General features: G+C 41.0%; 1 protein-coding gene across 4 annotated transcripts in view; it reads left to right on the top strand.

The window, feature by feature from the left end:
* The window catches only part of cobll1b (cordon-bleu WH2 repeat protein-like 1b), a 39216-nt gene that overhangs the window by 6774 nt on the left and 10390 nt on the right, over positions 1-22052 (top strand). For 3 of the 4 annotated variants that reach the window (XM_061840970.1, XM_061840971.1, XM_061840972.1), the window contains exons 3-6: positions 18861-19049; positions 20679-20883; positions 20962-21187; positions 21939-21983. In XM_061840970.1, the coding sequence (XP_061696954.1) occupies positions 18861-19049; positions 20679-20883; positions 20962-21187; positions 21939-21983 (665 nt within the window). Of the gene's footprint in view, positions 1-2176; positions 2288-18860; positions 19050-20678; positions 20884-20961; positions 21188-21938; positions 21984-22052 lie in introns of all 4 variants that reach the window. The other variant, XM_061840973.1, reaches the window with a different exon arrangement.

Below are 22052 nucleotides of genomic sequence, written 5' to 3' on the forward strand. Positions count from 1 at the left end.
AACTAGGTGTTAAGTAAATAAGATTTTGCTACACTCACTTTAGAAACTTCACTTTCTCTGATAAGCAAAGGGCAAATGCCATCCTGAGATCTGTTGCAAACAATCATGGATTATTCTAAATGAAAGGACATTGTACAATATAGTATAAAGCATTATACAGGACGTGCCTTTTCTTTAGTCGTCTTTCAAAAAAAACAAGATGTCCACTAAAGCAGTAGCAAATGCGACAATGTAATCACAATGTTTTCTGTGCAAAGAGTAAACCCAATTTCCAGTTCAACTTTTTGCAGTTCAACCATTTTTAGTGACAATCCAGTTTCTAACCCTTTAAAATAATGTGAATGTGTGTTCAAAGATTTTAAAACATTAAGGCCTCTTTGATGCGTTGAGAAAATATTAGTACTAATGATTGTACTAATTGATTGACAAGTCAACTTCATTTCTCAGCATCGATGTTTAGAGCTAGCAGGATTTAAAAAGACACCCACAATAATTGACCCCTCCATAGAAATTGCGTCATCCGCGTCGCTGACCAATCAGAGGCCAGAGATCTGCATAAATGTTGGCGTCCACCATTACCTCTGACAAAGTCGCATGGTCCAGTATAGCTTTTGTTAGTGTTTTATCACGTATTTGGGTTCCTTAACAATAGATATGGTTAAGAGGTGTAGTCACGGACTTTGTAATAGTGACGACAGGTATCCGGATAGGCTAGTCGGTGGAGTTCAATTCGTACCCTTTCCAAAACCGAAGACCGAGTACGAAAAATGTCTTCGATGGATCAAACTTTGTGTAAGGTCGCATGATCAACTGAATCCATCTAAAATCAACCGGAACAGATATGTTTGCACGAAGGTAAGCCCTATATTTGATTTTCAATACATGTCTCATATAAATGAATTAGCAGTTCTTTGCTTGCATAACATAGCTATATGTGAATGATTGACACACTTGATCTGTGTTGAGCGATATTTTGCGATGATCTGACTGCACAAACGTGTCTCTTTGTTGCCGGCTAGCGAGCTAAGATAAACCAGACTAGCGAGTCCTAAAAGCCTTCGACGTGCACCGAGACACCAAGACTGAAGGAAGGATGTTTGAGGACACTAAAGTAGTGATTGTCGTACTCGGTCGGGACTTATGTAGGTTCGGCACTAATTCAAGAATAATTATTGAGGGGAGCACGTGACGTTACACAAAGAAAACGAGAGAAACAACTCGGAAATCAAGCCTCGCCTTCTTCTTTTCCTTCATACGGCGGTTCACAAACGGCTATACAGAAACACATACAGTTTCTGGACACAAGTGTGATAGGTAACACGAAAATAGGAAACTGTCAATGACAAATTCGTCTTTGGGTTATAATGTATTATATTATGTGGCTTCTCGGTCTTCCACTGACTCCGGAAAGATCTCGCGCTAATATCGATGGTTTCTCCGTCGATATGCATGGAAATACCATTGAAATACCCCTCGCTGAAATACTTGAAACCCTGCTGTCTGCTCTTCAACGATATTTCACTATTCGCTAAGAATGCGAGTAAGAAATCAGCTGGTAAATTGGACACTTTCGCTCTCGTCTTTTCTTCCTGCGCCGCCATTTTTGCTAATTGTTTGTCTGAGGTTAGCACACGTGGGGTGACGTAACTTCAGGAGGCGTGGTTAAGTGCCCTGTACGGATGGGTCAATTTTAGATCCAGTTCAGCCAGTTTACAGAGTCGCCGGACTATAACGTCCTTTGGAACAGCAAAATGTTTGGCCAGCAAGGCAACACAGCCTTTATTCAACTGTGCGGGTCCAAGAGTATGAAAATAAGATGGTGGTGCATGAGAATAGCAGATAGCCTTGTTAGCGTTGGCTCTTCGGATTGCTGTTAGTCTTAAAATATTTATATCATCATGACCACAGGACTGGTGGTGAGAAATTTTGTCCACTAATACACAGGCAACAGCTGTATGGTAATGAGAATTTTATCAATATAATATAATAAAGCACCAACGTCAGGACGAGCTTTATGATACTTTGTTGTGAGAGTTGTCGCAGTATGACATACAGTTGTATGATACATGGCAATATTCAATGCAGGTGTTGCAAGTTCTTCCAGAGTTCTGCATTTTTTTTTCCACACTTTACTAATCTTCTGTCCTGCACTGTTTTTTTTTCTTCTGTTTTATAGCTTGTGTTGACTGTAAGTGACCTCTCACCAAATTACCAGCTGTGGCTCATGGTCCCGCTGTGTTGTGTCTTTCGTCAGGGATCAACCGCCCTTCTGCCAGTCTATGCATGTGTGAGTGACTTTGAGATCCACCCCTTTCACCCACTCCCACACATGCCCTCTCAACACGGGTACTTTCATTTGATGGCATCTCGAAGAAGTATTTGCAAAAGGCCCTCATGGAAGATTTGGAAAGAGGTTAAGTTTCTTTTTTAAGGAATTCACACAGATGAAAGTCACAAGGAAGTCTCAACTTCTCACTCTCCAAGTGTCCCCCCGCCCAAATAAAAAAAAAAATCCCAAGGTACTGCAACAGTAATTACGTAAATCCAGTTCCTTTTCCGGGATCAACCAAAACCTCAAGTCATATGCACTTGGTATGATCCAATACAGGTTGCACAGGCGACTTTTATTTCCTCTTTAAAATAGGGCTGTCAGAATAAGACCCCTAGATGACAGCATGTATGAGTTTGCATACCGATGTCTTATCTTGCTGTGCTCATGGACCAATTAATTCATCTTTAATCCAAGTGGAATTATTTTAACCCCACTCCGTTGTACATCATGTGTTGACCCCCCCCCCCCCCAATTGGCCCTGATTTCTTAGAAACAACAAAGTCATCTGTCACAAGTCAAACCGTAAGTATTATTAATAGGTTTAGGAAGAATCTCTCTCTCAGCCTCATCAGACCTTGTGTCGTCATATCAATGAATAACGTGTGACAAATACTGTCTGGTAATGATGCTTTACAAAACTCGAATCAAAGATGTTTGAATTATGAAATGCGTTACGCAACGCATTCAAATTACCACCAAATTTCCACATAAATTATAACACAAGGAGAATCAGGCAAAACTTGAACCTACTAGAGTAAAACGTGTACTCTTTAGTGTCTATGGTATATGTGCGTTATGATAGAGTGGCTACCACTCCAGAGTAGACTCCTCCTTTTACAGCTGGAATAAGATGTCGCTCACCCATTGCTCTGAACATACATAAATGTGAAAAGTGTAGAATCCCAAAGCATCTTACTGAGAAATGTTTCTTTCAATTTGACCAATACTAATTTCAATAATCCCCCCCCCCCACATTGCTGGGGTGATGTTTCACTGCCCCTGCAATAACTGAAATTTGTGGAATACCCTATTTCAGCACCCCCTAGTCATGTTTTTATTACATTTATGCCTCTGTTTTTTTTTCAGTCTTTAAACACTTGTTAAAGAATAGAAACACATTTAGACAACAAACTGTAATACAAATCTTAAGTGGTTTACTGTAATATAAAATGCTCTACCAAATCGTACAGTGGCAAAAAACTCTGTAAAATCTACAGTCCTTTTAAACCCCTTATTAAGTCACATTTGCAAAAAAGTTCATTTATTTTTTATTTTTATCCTGTTTGGCTGTTAGGTCAAGCAGAATGGAGGCTCTGTATCCCTTTTATGCCAAAACAGTTTTACTCTGTCACAGTGGAGTTTTTAAACATCCTCTGTGGTTTCTTAGTATCATAATTGAAGTTAATTGAGAATCATGGTCGATTAGTTGAACAGAGAATTTCTAGAGGGGTGAGAGAAAGGAAGAAAAAGTGAAACAATGAGAAGTAAATCATTACTACAACAAGAAGAACATTAAGTATGGCGGTACCTTCTGTATATCGTACGGATGGTGGCGTGCATGGATGCAGCGTGTTCTGGCTGTCTTTATCAGTGCAGTTTGTATTTTTTTTGGGGTACTTTGCTCATGCACGCTTCAGAACTACACTACCACACCCACCAGGAACTTTTGGACCTCGTTTCAAGTGACTTTCATTACAAACATAACATTCCATACGAGCTAGTGAGACCACTGGAGTGGCCGTGGATTGTTCTTGGGTCGACAAGTGGCACAGGCGGAGCATGAGGAGTCAAAAGCGTCACATCGTTTCGGCTTCCTGCTAAGGATAAAGAATAGCCCACACAGGCCACGTTTTCCAAACCTCTACCTCACCAACGCCAAATCCATCACCAACAAAATGGACGATCTGGAATTATAACTTGCTGATATTCACTTCACCCAAACATTCCTGATGCTAGTGTGCAGCTAGCAGGCCCCACTTTGCACTGCTGGGATTGAACTGAGGACTACAGTAAAAGTTGAGATGGGTGGCACTCTCTGTTCGTGCTTGATGATTGGTGCAACAACAACGTGGATAATGAGAGACCCTCTGTTCACCCGACAGAGTACATTTCCATTAAATTCCAGTTCTTTTATGTCCCAATGGAGCTAACTGTAGTCACCATCACCCCAGATGCTAACACTGTGCTCTCTCTCCTGCTGGACATCATTAATGAACAGTAGCAGCCCACCCCGAAGGCATTCACATAGCCAGGGACTTTAACAAGACCAATCTAAACACTGTACTCTTGACGTTCCATCAGCATGTTAAATGTCCAACAAGAGGTGGAAACAATTGAGACCATTCATACTTGAACATATTAAGCATGGCTACAGAACCACAACCCTCTCAAACAGTCAGACCATATCTCCCTGCTGCTCATCCCTTCATACACTCCCCCCAGATGCAGTTCCAGGCCCACCACAAAGACTGTAACCCGGCCAGAGACTTCACTCAGTGAAATTCAGGACTGCTTCCAACACGCAGATTGGATTTATTTGAACACCAGGACCTGGACACATACACAGGGGCTGTATTGGACTATATCAAGTTCTGTATGGAAACTGGGTGCATGAAGAAAAGCACCAGGGTTTTCCCAAACCAGAAACTCTGGATGACCAGTCAGGTTCGCTCATTCCTCAGGGCCCGTGGCACTGCTTTCAGGTTAATTGACCAAGCTCTTTACAGCACAGCTTAAACTGAACTGAAAAAAAGGTATTAAAAATGCCAAAACAGACTACAAAAGGTGGATAGAGTCTCGCCTTGCCAGCACGTGACCTTGAGAGATGTGACAGGGTTTACAAAGCCTCACAAACTTCAGAGGCTGTGATGTGACACCAGGAGACACAAACAAGTCATTGGCCGATGAGCTCAACAGCTTCTTTGTTTGCTTTGAATCATTCTAGTGAAGCTCAGCTGCTGCAGGGGCCACACCCCCAGCAGACTCCAATAACTCCCCACTCACTGTACAGGAGCACAATGTGAGGTGTGTGCTCTTGTCTGTGAACCCCCGGAAAAGTGGTCAGCGTATATGGCCACTAGCTGCCCAGCGTCTTCTGCAAGATCTTCAACTTTTCACTCCTCACACCTTGCACAAGCAGTCACCACCCCCTGTTTGAAATCCTTGAAAATCATTCCTATCCCTAAAAGAAACCCGTAACCACGCTTAATAACTACTACCCTGTTGCCTTTACACTTGCCACTTGAAGTACTTTGAGAGACTGGTTGTTAAGCAAATCAAAGACCGTCTTCCCCCGAAACTTTGACTCCTACCTGTTTGCATGCCAGGTGAATAGATCAACAGAGGATCCCATTGCCATAATTCTGCACTCTCTTTGGACCCACCTGGAACATTCCCAGAGTTATGCTAGGATACTCTTTGGATCATAGCTTGGGCTTTAACACAATCATACATTCTGTTGACTAAACTAGACATCCTGGGCCTCCCTCCTCTCACATGCACCTGCATCAAATACTTTTTTACCAACAGACTGCAGATTGTGAGAATCTGCTCCCACTTTTCCTCCACCTGGACACTGAGCACTGGCTCATCACAGGGCTGTGTGCTGAGCCCCTTCCTGTACTGGAGGGGAGACCATTGTGGACTTTAGTGGGAACAAAACTGAACCGCCTCCACTCTTCTTGAATGGTGAGTTTGTGGTGAGAGTCCACACATTCAAGTTCCTGGGAGTCCTGATCTTTGAGGACCTCTCTTGGATAGACAGCATCTCAGCAGTCATCAAGAAGGTTCAACAGTGTCTGTTTTCTCTGAGTCCTCAGGAAAAACAACCTGGACACAAAGTTGCAGAGCCTACTAATGTACTGTCTCCATGTGGTACAAGAGCTGCACTGAGACAGACAGAGCAAGGCTTCCTAGGACAATTAAAGCAGAACAAAAGATTGTTGGCTCCCCTCTCCTCTTTGGCAGACATTTACTCCTTTTGGTGGCTCATCAGAGCTCCGGACATTATTAATACCCACCCTGATTCTCAACTGTTCGAGCTCCTGCTGTCTGGACGGCAGTACAGATGCACAAAAGCAAGGACCAACAGAGTTTTTTTCCGAGAGCCATCAACACCCTGAACTCTCATTTTTCCTCAAGCCATGCTATTAATCACTATGTGACGGCACACTGTTTTCAACATTTTGTGCAATACATGTCTTTTTACTTATTTTTACCTTGCACTTTTGTGTCCACTGAAACAGGAGAAGCTCTCCTATCTAGTTGGACGGTGTATAATGACAATAAATGACAGTCTATTCTATCATGGGGCTGGAAGTGCTACACTCTGCAAGGGAAGGACAGGACAGGACAGGAGAAGATCCATGCAGGACAGCGGTCGCGAACCTGACTATAAAACCTACAGTGCCTTATGAAAGCATTCAGCCCCCTTCAACCTTTCACCACATTTCAGGCTTCAAACATAAAGATATAAAATTAAATTTGTTTGACAAGAATCAACAAGTGAGACACAATTGTGAAGTGGAATGAAATTTATCGGATATTTTATACTTTTTTAAAAACTAAAAACCTGAAAAGTGGGGCGTGCATTATTCACCCCCCTGCATTAATACTCTATCAGTTTTGCACATCGAGACACTGAAATTGTTGCCCATTCTTCGTTGCAAAACAGTTAGAGGTTAGTAAGGTTGGATGGAGAGCGTTTGTGATCAGCAGTCTTCAGCCCTGCCCACAGATTCTCGATTGGATTCAGGTCTAGACTTTGACTTCGCCATTCTAACACCTGGATATGTTTATTTGTGGACCATTCCATTATAGATTTGGCTTTATGTTTTGGATCATTGTCCTGTTGGAAGATAAATCTCCGTCCCAGTCTCAGGTCTTTTGCAGACTCCAACAGGTTTTCTTCCAGAATGGTCCTGTATTTGGCTCCATTCATCTTCCCATCAATTTGAACCATCTTCCCTGTCCTTGCTGAAGAAAAGCAGGCCCAAACCATGAGACTGCCACCACCATGTTTGACAGTGGGGATGGTGTGTTCAGGGTGACAAACTGTGTTGCTTTTACGCCAAACATATCGTTTTGCATTTTGGCCAAAAAGTTCGGTTTTGATTTCATCTGACCAGAGCACCATCTTCCACATGTTCTGTGTGTCTCCCCGGTGGCTTGTGGTAAACTTTAAATGAGACTTTTTAATGGATATCTTTGAGAAATGACTTTCTTCTTGCCACTCTTCCATAAAGGCCAGATTTGTGCAGTGTATGATTGATTGTTGTCCTATGAACAGACTCTCCCACCTCAGCTGTAGATCTATGCAGTTCATCCAGAGTGATCATGGGCGTTTTGGCTGCATCTCTGATCAGTCTTCTCCTTCTTCAAGGTGAAAGTTTAGCGGGACGGCTGGGTCTTGGTAGATTTGCAGTGGTCTGATACTCCTTCCATTTCAATATGATCGCTTCCACAGTGTTCCTTGGGATGTTTAAAGCTTGGGAAATCTTTTTCTATCCAAATCCGGCTTTAAACTTCTTCACAACAGTATCTCGGACCTGCCTGGTGTGTTCCTTGAGCTTCATGATGCTCTCTGCACTTTAAACAGAACCCTGAGACTATCACAGAGGAGTTGCATTTGTAGGGATACTTGATTACACACAGGGGGATTCTATTTATCATCATCAGTCAACACTGGATCATTCAGAGATCCTCACCGAACCTCTGTAGTGAGTTTGCTGTACTGAAAGTAAAGGGGCCGAATAATATTGCATGCCCCACTTTTCAGGTTTTTGTTAAAAAAAAGTATAAAATACATTACATTTCGTTCCACTTCATGATTCTGTCCCACTTGATGATTCTTGCCAAAAAAATTTAATTTTACGTCTTTGTTTGAAGCCTGAAATGTGGCGAAAGGTTGAAAAGTTCAAGGGGGCCCAATACTTTCACAAGGCACTGTAAGTGTGGAAGTATGGTGGAATTGATTAAGTGAAGTACAGAAATCTACAGAACATATATAAGTGGAGGGATACACAAGCAATTCAAATATTCACGAGTTGTCATCATAAGTTATTGGTCCCACACCCAGTGAAAGAAGCTGTGTACCTGCAGACAATTGCAAATGAACTGACACAATTTTACATGCACAGTGACTGACAGCAGTGTCCAATAAGTGATGTGCCCACCCAATAGACCTTTCCGACCTTTCAATCACTTGTCAAATAATAATAGCCAATCAGACAGCCGCATTGTCTTAACCCCTGGCCTGACACGCCCCTCTCGCCACATTGTCCCACAAGCAATGCTGGTTGTCAGTAGCGTGCGCTTGGAAAAGTTAGTTACAAAGAAAATGGTCCTCAGGTGCGCTTGGGGAACGTTCAGTTCTGATGAAAGATATCCTGCGAGGTTACAAGGGGCACGGTTCATTCATTTTCCAAAGCCTAAACCACAGTTGACGAAGTGTCTACGATGGAATCAGGCTCACGCAAGACCGCACGTACAACTAAATGTGGACAATATCAACAAACACATGCTGGATGTTCGAGGGTAAGTGAGGGAGAACTATCTTCTCTGAGTTTGATTGAATTATTATCAGTGCTTTATACATTGCAGGAGAACAACTTTCACTTTGTTAGTGTATCACTGACCTGCTGAATGAAGTGTGTAATGTTTTATGCTGAAGAGTCGGGTTGATGATGCGCAAATGCGCACTGTCATGCAAGAGAAATGTCTATTTGCCTATTTGCATCACATCGGACTTTTAAAGACAGAACACTGGGTTCGATTATAAGCCAAGTCAAATGAATACACCCATTGACTTGTAAAGACTATAATGATATTACTCGTGATCTTTCCAAGTAAATAGTACTCACCCTGATTTACATGTGCTGTACGATGCCACTATTTTATCCTGTTGGATTTCAATATGAAATTTGTGAGGAGTCAAACTTTTTTTACATCGATCGGTAACGTTTCGCTGTAACTCTGACATTGCGTCCTGCTCCGTCTAAAATCTTAATTCCGTGTACATATCCTTGTGTGGAATAGTTGAGACCTCTCTGGAGAACTCTCTTGGACAAGTCCGGTGCATTTGGGAAAAAACATAACCCAATATTATCTGGAATATGTGATATAGAATTGACTTCAAACATGTTCTGTTCAATAACCATTTTGTAAGCTTGTGGGACATGGCTAAGGGGGCGGAGCTTAAGATTGACATTGGAAACGTCCATTGATCAAAGGCGGGATCGGGCCCAGAGGTCCACCCGAGAGCAACATGGTGGACACGACACACTCCATGCCGAGGGACCTGGTGAAGGGTAAAGGTTTACCAGCCCCATCAAGGTACTCCAGCAACTGGCCACACAATGGTCGTCCCCCAACAGCCGCCACCCCAATTCAGATCTGCGTCCCAACTTCATTGGAATTGAGTTTGTATAATTGCCTACAGATACCACAATATTGATCAAAGTACGACTTTTGTCTTAATGAAGCCCTTCAAATGACTTCAGCTTGGTTCTTTGGCACCAAGATGCTGCCAAAGCTGCCCCCCCCAAAAAAAAAATGGATTTGTGCTATCTGACCTTTTTTGTTGTCATGGAGTCATAATTATTAACCATCAGAGTACAGTTTTAAAATGTTTAACTTTCAATTTTCCTTTCCTTGGGGGGGAGGGGCTACATCTCTCAAACTCTTGACAACAAGCACACAATTTATACTGTAGTTTACTAGTTAGCCGCATCTTTTTTTTTTTTTAATTCATACCATGTAAACATGATCGATGTGATCATAATTGCACCAATGTAGTTATTTTTGTGTCATTATTAGATAAGCCCTGAGCATGCCTTAAGAGTGAGTCACAGTTCAGGAATAAGGTGTGGCTTTAAAAAGTTGTCATTTCTAAATGAAAGCAAATACCAATTGCCTGATTGTTAAATTCAAGAGTGGTGATATTTCCAAGTTTTTTTTTTTTTTAACCTTCAGTCCCCTTTGCTCTGCTAATACAATCAACTCTCCCCTGATTAGGTCAGTCATGATTAGAAAACACTAGTGTCATGGTCAAATTAACCTACACTTGTTATCCAGAGACACGTGTTTGGAATGTGCAGTGCTCCTACTGCTGTGGCCCCGCCCACAGGTTCATGTCTACACGGGGAGGCAAAGCTGCTTACACCTTTTTTGTCGTGACCACAGAGGGAGTGTTATCAACATACATGCACTGCAGCTTTTTCCAAGCCCTCCTATCAGGATTTAGGTGGAGGAGACGCATTTGTGATACTGCAGCTCAGGGTTGGCATTAAGGTGGGCCTTTTGAGGCTCTGCTCGATAGCCTTCAGTCCGTCTGACAGCTCGCGGGAGATAAGCGACACCATGGAGGTCAATCGAGTAGAGGCAGTTTGAGGTAAGAGCGGAATGAAATGTTGACAAAATAAGGGGGAAAAGCAGGTCGGTCACACCTGCTCTCCACATATTTTTGCACGTTGTGTGTAAAATACTGTGGCTTGGCAGTCACGGAACCTTTCCTGAAGTCAGAGAAGAAGTTGCATTTTGTTTTGACTCAAAAGCATGGGGTGGATTGGAACGTGGTGCTTTGGATCCCGTTGAAATAACGGAAGTGCTGTCTGAAGGTGAAGTGTATCTTTATTAACTCTTAATCTTTAGTTGTTGTTTTTAAATAAAAACATTAACTGACTGGAAGGGAACATCCTAGCTGGAACTAGGTTTGGAATGTAAGGACTTTGGATGATGTTTTTTCCTCCTCCAAAACGCTCTCTGAACAAATTTAGGTTGTTGTACATAAGAATACAAACTGTAGTTTCTCTGCATTTAAAATCATTCAGTGGCTCCCACAAAACACAATATGACTCAGAGCAATTAATTGCCCCTTATAGCTTTTAAAACAAAACAAACAAAAACCCACGTTGATGTTTTTTTACAAAGAAATACAAATTAAACTCCAATAATTAAGTTGACTTCAGTTGTATTAATACACCAAGAACGACATCTATTCTCTAATAGTTATTCTGAATTTAGCATTTTTTTTTTTTAATACTACATTATCTTGTAGTACGTGTATTCTTTGGTGTGGTTGATGAGCTTGTTTGTTTTCATGTTGTTTGCACTACTGAAGACCAGCACATCCTTACGATTGGGGGAATGGGGGGGCACAATGACAAGGCGTGCTACTTCCTGGTCTGTCGTCAAGTATATGTTCTGTTATTGAACAGACTTGTTTGTGAGCTTGGGAAGTCCTTGTCAAAGATTCATCAGCACAGTCAAGCTGTGACATGTCTCGTCGACTTAAAAAAAAAAAAACAAGCATAAAATTGCTCACACCCTCGTCTGAGGCGCTGTCACCTGCTTGAGGTGTCACGCAAGCATGACAACCCTGTTCACTTAGCACCTAGCCAATCGAAAGGCAAATTAGGCACCTAGCCAATCGAAGGGGACATTAACCACAACCATTTGCAATCATTTTCACACAAAACTAATTCAAAGTCTTGAATTAACCTCACATGCTTTCTTTTGGAATGTGGGCGCAAGCTGGAGTCGCTGGGGGGGAAAAAAAAACATACTAGCATGTTAAGCGCATGCAAACTCCACGCAAGAAGGTTGGAGCCTGGATTTGTGCTAACCATTCTTCAAATAATCCAAAAGTCAGTGTCAAATAAATAACCAGGACCTTGAAATCAGGACTTTGCACTAGACTAGTGGTGTTATTACAGTGGAAATATTTGGTGTGCTCTTCTACTGTCTATTCGTCGCGTCGGCTTCCCCAGCCCTGATATTCCCATTTGTATTTAGCGTTTGTTCAGCAACATATGTGACACTCAATAAGTGCTCCTCAGTTTTGTGAACATTCTACTGTAGTTTTCAATATCAAGTGGAAATGTAATAACATAGGTATATTTGAGCCTTAACATCAAATTGTCGTAGTAGGTGTTTTCACACAATTGATTTAAAATATTTTTTACTCATTTCCAAATGGAATCTGAGAGAATTTAATTCGCTCTCCCCCCCAATATAATGGATCCTTTGAGAGTGAACATGATCGAATGGTAATTGTAAATTTATGTACGTGTGTAAAACAAGCATTCTTCCTGGTGATAACACCTGATTCTTCTTTAATGCCTCTCTTTTTTTTATTAAAAACACGGGGCCAACGAAAAATGCCTGTTCCTTCAGTGGTTGCTGAAGAGAGCTCTCTTGAGATATCCTAAAGTCTGAAGCAATACATTATCTCACACGATGTGATGCATAAATATGGCTCAACTGCATTAGTTGAAGTGCACAGAAATGCTGATGCAGCTCTATTTCAAACATTTGATATAGTTCCTATGTGAGCTGTTTTTGTGGCCTACAAGTTTATTTTGTTTTTACTGTTAAAGTAAATAGTAATTCCACCATATTTTACATTGGTGTTTTTTCCCTTGTCCTGTTTTGTCAGAAAAACAATGAAGAAGCTGTAGGGTGCCAATGCTGTTTGCTATTTTGAAATAATTATTCTTGCAGTATTAATCCTTTAATAAGACGCAGTCATAGAGACAAATGTACTCCAGCATATTTATTTAGCTTGTAAAACTCATTGTTTACTTTGAAGAAATATTAAGCTACTCAGTATATATTTACACAAGGACCAGTTTTCCTTTTTGTGTCTGCTTTTCCTGCTGCTACTTTATTTTTTTTGTGCTAACAGCTAACTCATTGCTATATTGTCCCTGGCCATTAGAGGCACGCACTTTACTCAGATCTCGTTGTGTTTGCCACCCTGAAGAAATGTGAAAGACCTCTTTTCGTTCTGGTGGAAAATGTCATTTTTGTAAGGTCTGTAGATCGTCTAGGCATCCCATATTTTGTAGTGTAACCTACATTTAAAAATGAGCAGGATTCTGCCAAACTCCTCCCAGTGTGTACAAAAACAAGCCAAAACATGTAAAACAATGGAGTAAATAACTACTAAAATTTGTCACAGAAAAACAAATACAGCTTTGCACCGATTTATTAGTTTGTATTTGTAATTTCCTATGTGATACAAATGTCTCTTCACATTTACATGCTATTAACAGAATTAGGTTTGATGTGAAGTAATGATGAAATATCCATCCATCCATCCATCCATCCATTCATCCATTATCTACGGCTTTTCTGGGTCGGGTTGCGGGGGAAGTAGCTTCAGCAGGGATACCCACACTTCCCTTGTCCTGGGTCATCCTCTGGGTCTCTTTCCGGTGGGACATGCCCAGAACACCTCTCAAGGGAGGCGTCTGAGAGGCATCCGAATCAGATGCCCCTGGCACCTCATCTGGCTCCTCTCAATGCAGAGGAGTAGCGACTCGACACTGAGCCCCTCCCGGATGACTGAGCTTCTCACCCTATCTCTAAGGGAGGGCCCAGACTCCCTGCGGAGGAAACCCATTTCAGCCGCTTGTATCCGGGATCTTGTTCTTTTGGTCACGACCCACTGCTCATACCCATAGGTGAGGTTTGGAACGTAGAACGACTGGTAAATTGAGAGCTTCGCCTTTCGACTCTTTACCACAACGGACCGATACAAAGTCCGCATCACTGCAGACGCTGCACCGAGAAATAACTCCGCCAAGGCTGCCGTTTTTCACCAATTTTGTTTATAACTTTTATGGACAGAATTTCTAGGTGCAGCTGAGGCAAAGAGGGTGTCCGGTTTGGTGACCTCAGCATCGCATCTCTGCTTTTGCAGATGTCGTTCTGTTGGCTTCATCAAGATGTGATGTCCAGCTCTCACTGGAGCTATTCGCAGCAGAGTGTGAAGCGGCTGGAATGAGAATCAGTACCTCCAAATCCGAGACTATGGTCCTCAGTCGGAAAAGGGTGGCATGCCCTCTCCAGTTCGGGGATGAGATCCTTCCCCAAGTAAAGGAGTTCAAGTATCTTGGGGTCTTGTTCACGAGTGAGGGAAGAATAGAGCGGGAACTAATAGCTAAATGATATTAAAACAATACTCTGTAATCTGTTACATTTCAAGTAATATTTCAAACCGATCCAAGTTTAAAACTGAAGCCAAATGAATTATTTTCCAGACATTTCGGGCCACCAACACAATTGACAATTTTTTTTAAACATTTTTTTCTTTTTTAACTTAGGTGGCACAGTGGTGGGATTGATTAGAGTGTTGGCCTCACAGTTCTGAGGATATGGGGTTCAAATCCCAGCCCCGCCTCGGTGGCGTTTGCATGTTCTCACTGTGCTGGCATGGGTTAATTGGAGATACTAAATTGCCCCTTTGGTGTGATTGTGAGTGTGGATAGTAGTGTGTTTCTATGTGCCCTGTGATGGGCTGGCAACCATTTTAGGGTGTACCCCGCCTCCTGCCCAAAGTTAGCAGGGATAGGATCCAGCACTCCCACAACCCTTGTGAGGATAAGTGGCTCATAAAATGGATGGAGGGATTTAGTTATTCCTTAATAAATCACAATCACAGTATCCTCTAATGGCAGACAAGTGGAGTCACTACAGCCACAGATGAAATAGGTTTTTGCAGATCTCTTGCCCTGAATTATAGCTTGTTAAAGTCTCATGTGGGGGTACGGAGGAATCTGAGCAATGTGAGGTCACAGACTACTGAGGCATGTCTAGCAAGGGATTATTAGCCTTGCTATGGGGGCCAACAGTCCTTTAATACAACCATATACTTGAAAACACTCACAGTACAATCACCAAGGGATGTGGATATCCCAGTGTAATAGATAAGAGATCGGTTGTCTCTTATTACACTTTAGCTCTAGCAATGGTGCTAGTTAACTTGACGTAGCTGTTAGCGCCTCAACCGCTATGCTATAGTTCACTTTAGTGTTATTTCCCACTACTTTTACGTTGCGTTTCACATACTCAACTTTACTTAGGGTTAGGGTTAGGGTTAGGGTACTTTGACTTTACAGTACTTGACCTTTAAAGGGCCACTGTCTTGGAATGCATGATTTTTAATATGTTATTAATAAAAAAAAAACGGCAGCCGGTATTTACCCATGCGTTTTTTTACGTGTATGGCCTTTTGTGACTCCCGCCATGAAAATCCTCTCGTGGGATTTGTTTTCAAGAAGACGGAGGAAGTGACGTACAGGGCAGTAGCGCACTCAAGTGGTTTGTTTCTATTAGTTTTACCTTTGGGAAGGTAGCTCTTTGTTCCTTCATGTTACCCAAAATGCCAGCTCATTGCATTGCTGGATATTGCTCGAACGCTCGGTTGGATGGATTTACCCTTCATAAGTTTCCAAGAGACCCAGTTCTTCGTGAAAAATGGGAAAAGACGAGAGCTTCTTGGGTTCCAAATGACAGGTAGGTGTGTATAGAGCTACTAAAAAAAAAAAAACAGTAGTTGCGGGGGAGGACGTAATCCTTTCAGAACGTAACAAAAGATCTGGGTCTGTAAGTCAGAGGTGCTAAATGTGTCAATGGGCCCGTCGGCGCCGTGTCCACCGATCACTGCTTCGGCCGAGCTTCCGTGTCCCATAGTGGGTGGGTGTACGAGCCGCCACCAAAGATGTGGCTTCGGTCGGGCTGGCTCATACATACTGTCTGGGAGTCTGTTGTTAGTGATCCGAATATCATATAAATATGGCTCGAAAAAACAGGGTAATATTGCCCCAGACACTTCACTCGATTCTGAGATGTTCTCTTCTTTGAAAAGAGCTTCCGTGTCTCATAGTACGTGGGCGGATGAGCTGCCGCCAAAGCTGTGCCTCGCGGACGAGCACGCCTTCGGGTGGGCTGGCCCGTATTCTGTTGTTAGTTAGAAGTCATCTGCATATCATCTAAATATGGGTCGAAACGATAGGGTAATATTGCCCCGGTCACATCACTCAGTTGTGAGAGGTTATCTTCTTCGAAAAGAGCTTCCGTGTCTGAAGCGGGGTGTCCTACAGTTGGGACCACAGCATGTCTTCAATGGCGAATGTCCGCAGTGACGTCACGGGCAGTAGATGCAGCCAATATGGCGACCACTTGGATGTCGCATTGCAACTTTGCGCATGTATGACGCACTCTCCGCTCATATTTATTTTTTCGTATAGACACTGAAGTGAACTATGTTATGCATTTTTCATTTCAACATCGATTTTATAATGTTTATAGAGATGACACTTGGGCTTTAAGGAGTTACAAGGATCCTGGATACTGTGTGTATAATTTTGAAATTCAAACCAAAAATATTTTGGAAAAATGTCTGTGAAGTTCCCCCCCCCCAAAAAAAAAAAGTTTGAACTCTTGTCACATATAATGTTGCACAAGACATGGGCATCAACCTCAGCAAACTTGAAGAGACCTTATTAATTTTGCAACACATTTTCCCATTTGGAGCATTATAATATACTGTATACTGTACAAATTGATCCAAAAAAAAGACTGTCACAAGCGCTTACTAAACTGTAGTGTTTGTTTTTCACAGAGAATCAGGAATATGTCTGAGAATATTGTATTGTAAATGGGCTGCTGCAGACTTTATGATCAAACATCCATTGTTTAAAGGATTTTAACCATCCAACATTGATGTTAATTTCGGTAGCCCTTCGAGGGCATTTTCCAATGTGCATCAAACTAACACTTTTGTGTCAGGAAAAGTTATGATTGTTTTAAATGCAATTCTTTCATTTGACAGTAAACTTCAACAAGGAGTAGTTTAAAGCGAGCACTTGGCCTTTTTGAAGAATTGTTCACTGCCAAACTGCTGCTTGTTGTGAATAAGTGGAGTAAAGTTCACTGCCCCCATTTACCAATTGTATGCCAAATTCTTACCTGTAGGTTAAGCAAAAAAAAAAAAAATAGGCTGACCGACGGTTCTCATTTCAGAAGACTCGTAAATCATGTCTCCGGAGAGTTGGTGTACCACTGTGTGTGAATTCATGAATAGCCAGCCATAATTAGGCCAAGGTTCACTTTCCTGTTTTGTTGTTTCAAGTTATACAGTGGCTATCTACATTTTACATTAGCGTTACGAGCACATCTGCAACGCAACTCCTTTTGGCACTGACAAGGGAAATCCTACCAGTCTTTGTCATTAAAGTTAAGACTGTTTTTTTTTTTTTGTTTGTTTTTACCACTGCACTTTTTAATTTTTAGCTGTGTAATCTGTTTTTCTCCATCTAACAGTCAAGTTACTTAAAAAATGCCAGAGTTTACAAAAGTAGTGAAAATAAGGATGGTGAGTTTGCTCCTTCAATTGACTACTTTCACTATTAGCACTTTTCCCCATACTTCGTCAAGAGAATATTTTCCTACTTGAACATAATCAGAGGACAACAAGTTAAAGGTTTCACTAAATGAGCATAAACCCACAGGACACTTCACCAGGTACCCCTGCATTATCAAAGAACTCAAATACTGTACTGTAGATCTATGGAAAATTCTGCCTTTATTAAAATAATCTTTGAAATCCAGTTTACATTGTAGTTCACCTATTCAACAAATAGATTTACTTGGTGTTTCTAATAATTTTGCTCCATTATGTTGTACTCATTGGAGCAGTGATTCTTAGTGTGAAGTGGGAGTTTGAAGAATCACTGTCTTACAGTTCATTTTTGGTTAACTTTGAAGTTCAATACATTTGCTTTTAATCTTTAAGATGTTTATTAAATGTATATTGATAAAATTCTGTCCAACATTTGAGTGCAATACATTCTAATTGTTCCATTATCAAAGTATTTTCCCTCCTGTTTTAGCACAGTGCTATTGTTGTAAGTGCATAATGTTACGGTGCTTATTACAGCTTATTACTTTCATTTTTTTACAGTGTAATTAATATTTTTTTTCATACATTCTAAATAGTAAAGCTGCATTGAGATACTAGTGTTGCAAGTTATGAGCGTGGTCGTGGGACTCATCTTAAACTTGGAGTAGTTTGGAAAAAAATTATATGCCACCCCGTTTTGACTCAATTCATTGGACATTGTGCATCCTCTCTCTGGTATGAGCCTCAGTCACCTTGGGGCAGTACAATACAGATATACATATACAGCATATTGTACATGAAGCTGTTCTTAGCTGCAACCGCACTAATGGTAGTTCTTTGCAGAGGAAAAACAACATGTGCCTTGTGATTATTATATATCTGCCTCCATGTGTTTTCCTCCACCTCCTCCAGTTTTGTTGATAGGGGCGGTGGTCTAGGTAGTTGATGTAAAAAGTTTGAACCACTGCACTGGAGTATGAAATATTTTCTGTCATAAAGAATACATATTGTACAAGCTAAATGGCTTTTATACCTCTTACTATGGGTCATGTCTGTCCATTGTTGGACACTTTCGGGGTTAATCGTTACATACAGTAACAGACAGCGTCTCCACTTGTGACTTGTTTGCAATGTTAACCTTAAGGTCTGTCTTGTGATGGAGTCACAGCCCCAAGGAGAACCGATTCCATTCTGTTCAATCTTATAAGTATCTAAGATAGAGATAATTTATTTATATATTTACCAGAAAATTTTTGTGTTGACTGCCTCGAAGTAGTCACCACCAGAATGCTTTCTATTTTTACCAATCAAATTAAGTAACATATTTTTGTTTAACAATAGGGTGTCGACCAAAAACAAAGCCCCATCCCCGCCGGGACTCAAGAATTTGGATTCCTTGGATTTCTCCCAGTGGTATCCAGGAAACGCTCATTTCACTATGGACCACAAGGAAAAGCTTGTTGATAAAGACCTCTCCTTAGTGGTTGTTTTGCCGGATGGTGTGGAAAAGATGACCACTGTTCATGGGAGGTAAATGCATTGCATGCAAAAACATGACAGACTTTATGCTCTCACCTATCTACTTATCCAAATGGGCTCAATCCTGTTTTCAACCATCAGCCATTTGTGTAATATAAAAGCAATAACACCACTGTTTTTAACATTGTCTAGCTCAGGATGACTGTGGTTCACGGTGTCTTTATAGGATCTGATCATCTTGTAACTGTGAACTAAAGGTACATACAGCATTTCTGTGTCAATACACCTTTAGTCTTTCAGATAAATTACTCCACCCAGACTTTCCATCAGCAGTGTTTCACTCCCTCACTTTGTTTATAAAGCTTTCATAGATAGATCACTTGCTCCCTGGCCTCTTGAGAAATATCACATTAATTCTAATAGAAAAGATTCTTCTTCTTCTCCTTCTAAAAACTGGTTTTAGCACCCGCACAGCAGTTTCAGGGATATATATTGAGAGGATTACCTTCAAAGGTATTGTGTTCCAGTGGGATGCAACGGTTAAGAAAAGCTTTATATAAACTGTGAACACCTGCCTGCTGCACCCGTCAAGATGGAAGGAAGTAAGAAGGTGTCTCTGTGGGCGTTTTTGTCCATTCATACTAAAGAACATTTTCCCCACATCTGAGATCTAATTCAATACAAAGGTGTTTGATTGTGGTTTGGATTTTTTTTTTTCTTCAACTCACACAATCTTGTCCTTCTGGACCTTGCCTCTTGCTCTGGGGCACTATCATGTGAAACAGAAACATTTGAAAACTGTTAGCGTGCATTTGTCCAATGTAACTGTCATGGTATGACATGAAATTAAGATTCAAATAGAACAGGGGTCTCGTCCAACAGTTGATTCATTAAGTGAAGACATTTGGACTTTTGAAATAGTGAGCAGGTCTTGCTTTACTAAGGTTGTGGCACAAATATTTCAAAGCTACGAATGGCAAAAGGAAAAAATAGCGTACTTAATTTCTTTACATGTGATTAATATTCATGCCCTGAAAATGTTTTTCATACAAATATTTAATGTAATAATTACATAGGTGTATGAATACGTGGTTATGTGGCAAAAGAGTGCTTGATCAGTTTTTCTATCTGTCCCTATGTACGAATACTCATCACACATACATGGAATTCATCCATCTATTTTCTCTCCAGCATATCTTCACTAGAGTTGCGGCCATGTTGGAGCCTATCCCAGCTGACTGGCAATCACAGGGCACACACAGTATAAACAAACAACCATTCAGTCAGATTCAGACCTATGGGCAATTTTACAATTTTCAAATAAACTACCATGCATCCATTATACACATACACATGCAACTTGGCGGTACCTGGCTCAGTCTCACTTATGCTTTAAGTGACTATTACATCTGTTACATTACAACGTTGTTCACAAGCAATTCCAGCTGACAGTAGGCTACTTATTAAAAACCAACTGCCAAACCCCCTGCACACTGGACAAGTCTGGTTTGGCTACGTGGCTTCTGTGTGCTGGTCCTTAACAGTTAAAGATTCATTCTCATAACAGAACACATTTCACATTTTGATCACACAACTTTGCATGTTAGAACTAGTACAGGAGGTTTCACCACTCCTCTTTCAAATCCACCATGCAAATATTGTGTGTTCTGTCTTTTTCAGTAAGCCTCTAATGGATTTGTTGGTGACTCTCTGCGCAAGGTATCGCCTCAACCCATCAAGTTACACTTTGGAACTAATTACGGCAGGCTGTCACAACATCAAACTGAAGCCTAGTGCTCTCATTGGAACTTTGGATGCAGAGAAGATCATACTTAAACCTAAAGGGGATGATAAAAATAGGAAGACTGGTCCTCAAAAGCCTGAGGTATGTCTTACCATCCGTAAAAGTTGTCTAACATAACTTTTTTTTCCATAAAGCATTTAAACATTCTCTTTTCTTCAGGTCACTGTTCGCATGGTGATTAACTACAAGAAGACACAGAAAACTATTTTAAGAGTCAATCCTCAAGTTCCCCTGACCAAACTCTTACCTGCAATAGCTCAGAAATGTGAATTTGCAGAGGAGACAACAATTCTGTTGAAAGATGTGCATTCATTGGCCCCTTTGGACTTGTCCTGCTCCCTAAATGATTATACAATCAGGGAGGTTTATGCAAGAGACACAAGAGGTAAACTAACCAAGTCTGCTTCATATTTTGTCATACGACTTTTAGCTATTCTCTATGCATAATCTTTCCAAAAAATTTGAATATCATGGAAAATTTTATTTCCATAATTCCATTCAAAAAGTTAAAGTATCATGGACTATAGATTTGGGGCCCACAATTGAAACAATTTCAAGTATTTTTTTATCATTTGCTGTTCCAGCTCGTAAAACCCACAAAATCAGGAGTTAAAAAAAATTAGAATACTGTGAAGAAATCACCATTTACCTTTTCAGTTTTTGCAGAAAAAGAAATTAGGGTCACATTAAATCAATCCAAATATGTTACTTTCAGAACAATATGTTAATCTTCAATACTTGGTTGAGAAGCCATTTGGTTTAATCACCACCTTGATACGCAGGGGTATTGAGGCAACAGCCCAGTCCTTCTTTTACTTGTCACAGTTGAGATGCTCCCTACATTGGCTCAAGCTCAAGCAGCTTGACCCCGAGGAACCTGTCCATTCTACCCCATCACCCGGATACGTTCAAATGTGTTAAAGGCAAAATAATGTAAAAACAAGCAAGGAAATACTTTCAATTGTTTAAATTGTAGGCCTTTAGTCTATAATCTGAGTTTAACTTTTTGAATGACATTATGGAAATAAATGAACTTTTCAATTATACTCACATTTTTGAGAAAGTCTCTATATTAACGCCATCTCACTAGTTTAGTGGCAGTGGCTATATTTATTACGTACCCTATCCACTTGCAGGACACACCAACCTTCCTGCGTCTCCATCCTCACCCACAGATGCTGGTAGAGGGGAAATCTGTTTTCTTAAATTTTAAACTTTTTTTTTTTTTTCCCACTACTTGGAACTTCTGC

Source organism: Syngnathoides biaculeatus, chromosome 14 (genome assembly GCF_019802595.1).
Source record: "Syngnathoides biaculeatus isolate LvHL_M chromosome 14, ASM1980259v1, whole genome shotgun sequence".
NCBI lineage: Eukaryota > Metazoa > Chordata > Actinopteri > Syngnathiformes > Syngnathidae > Syngnathoides > Syngnathoides biaculeatus.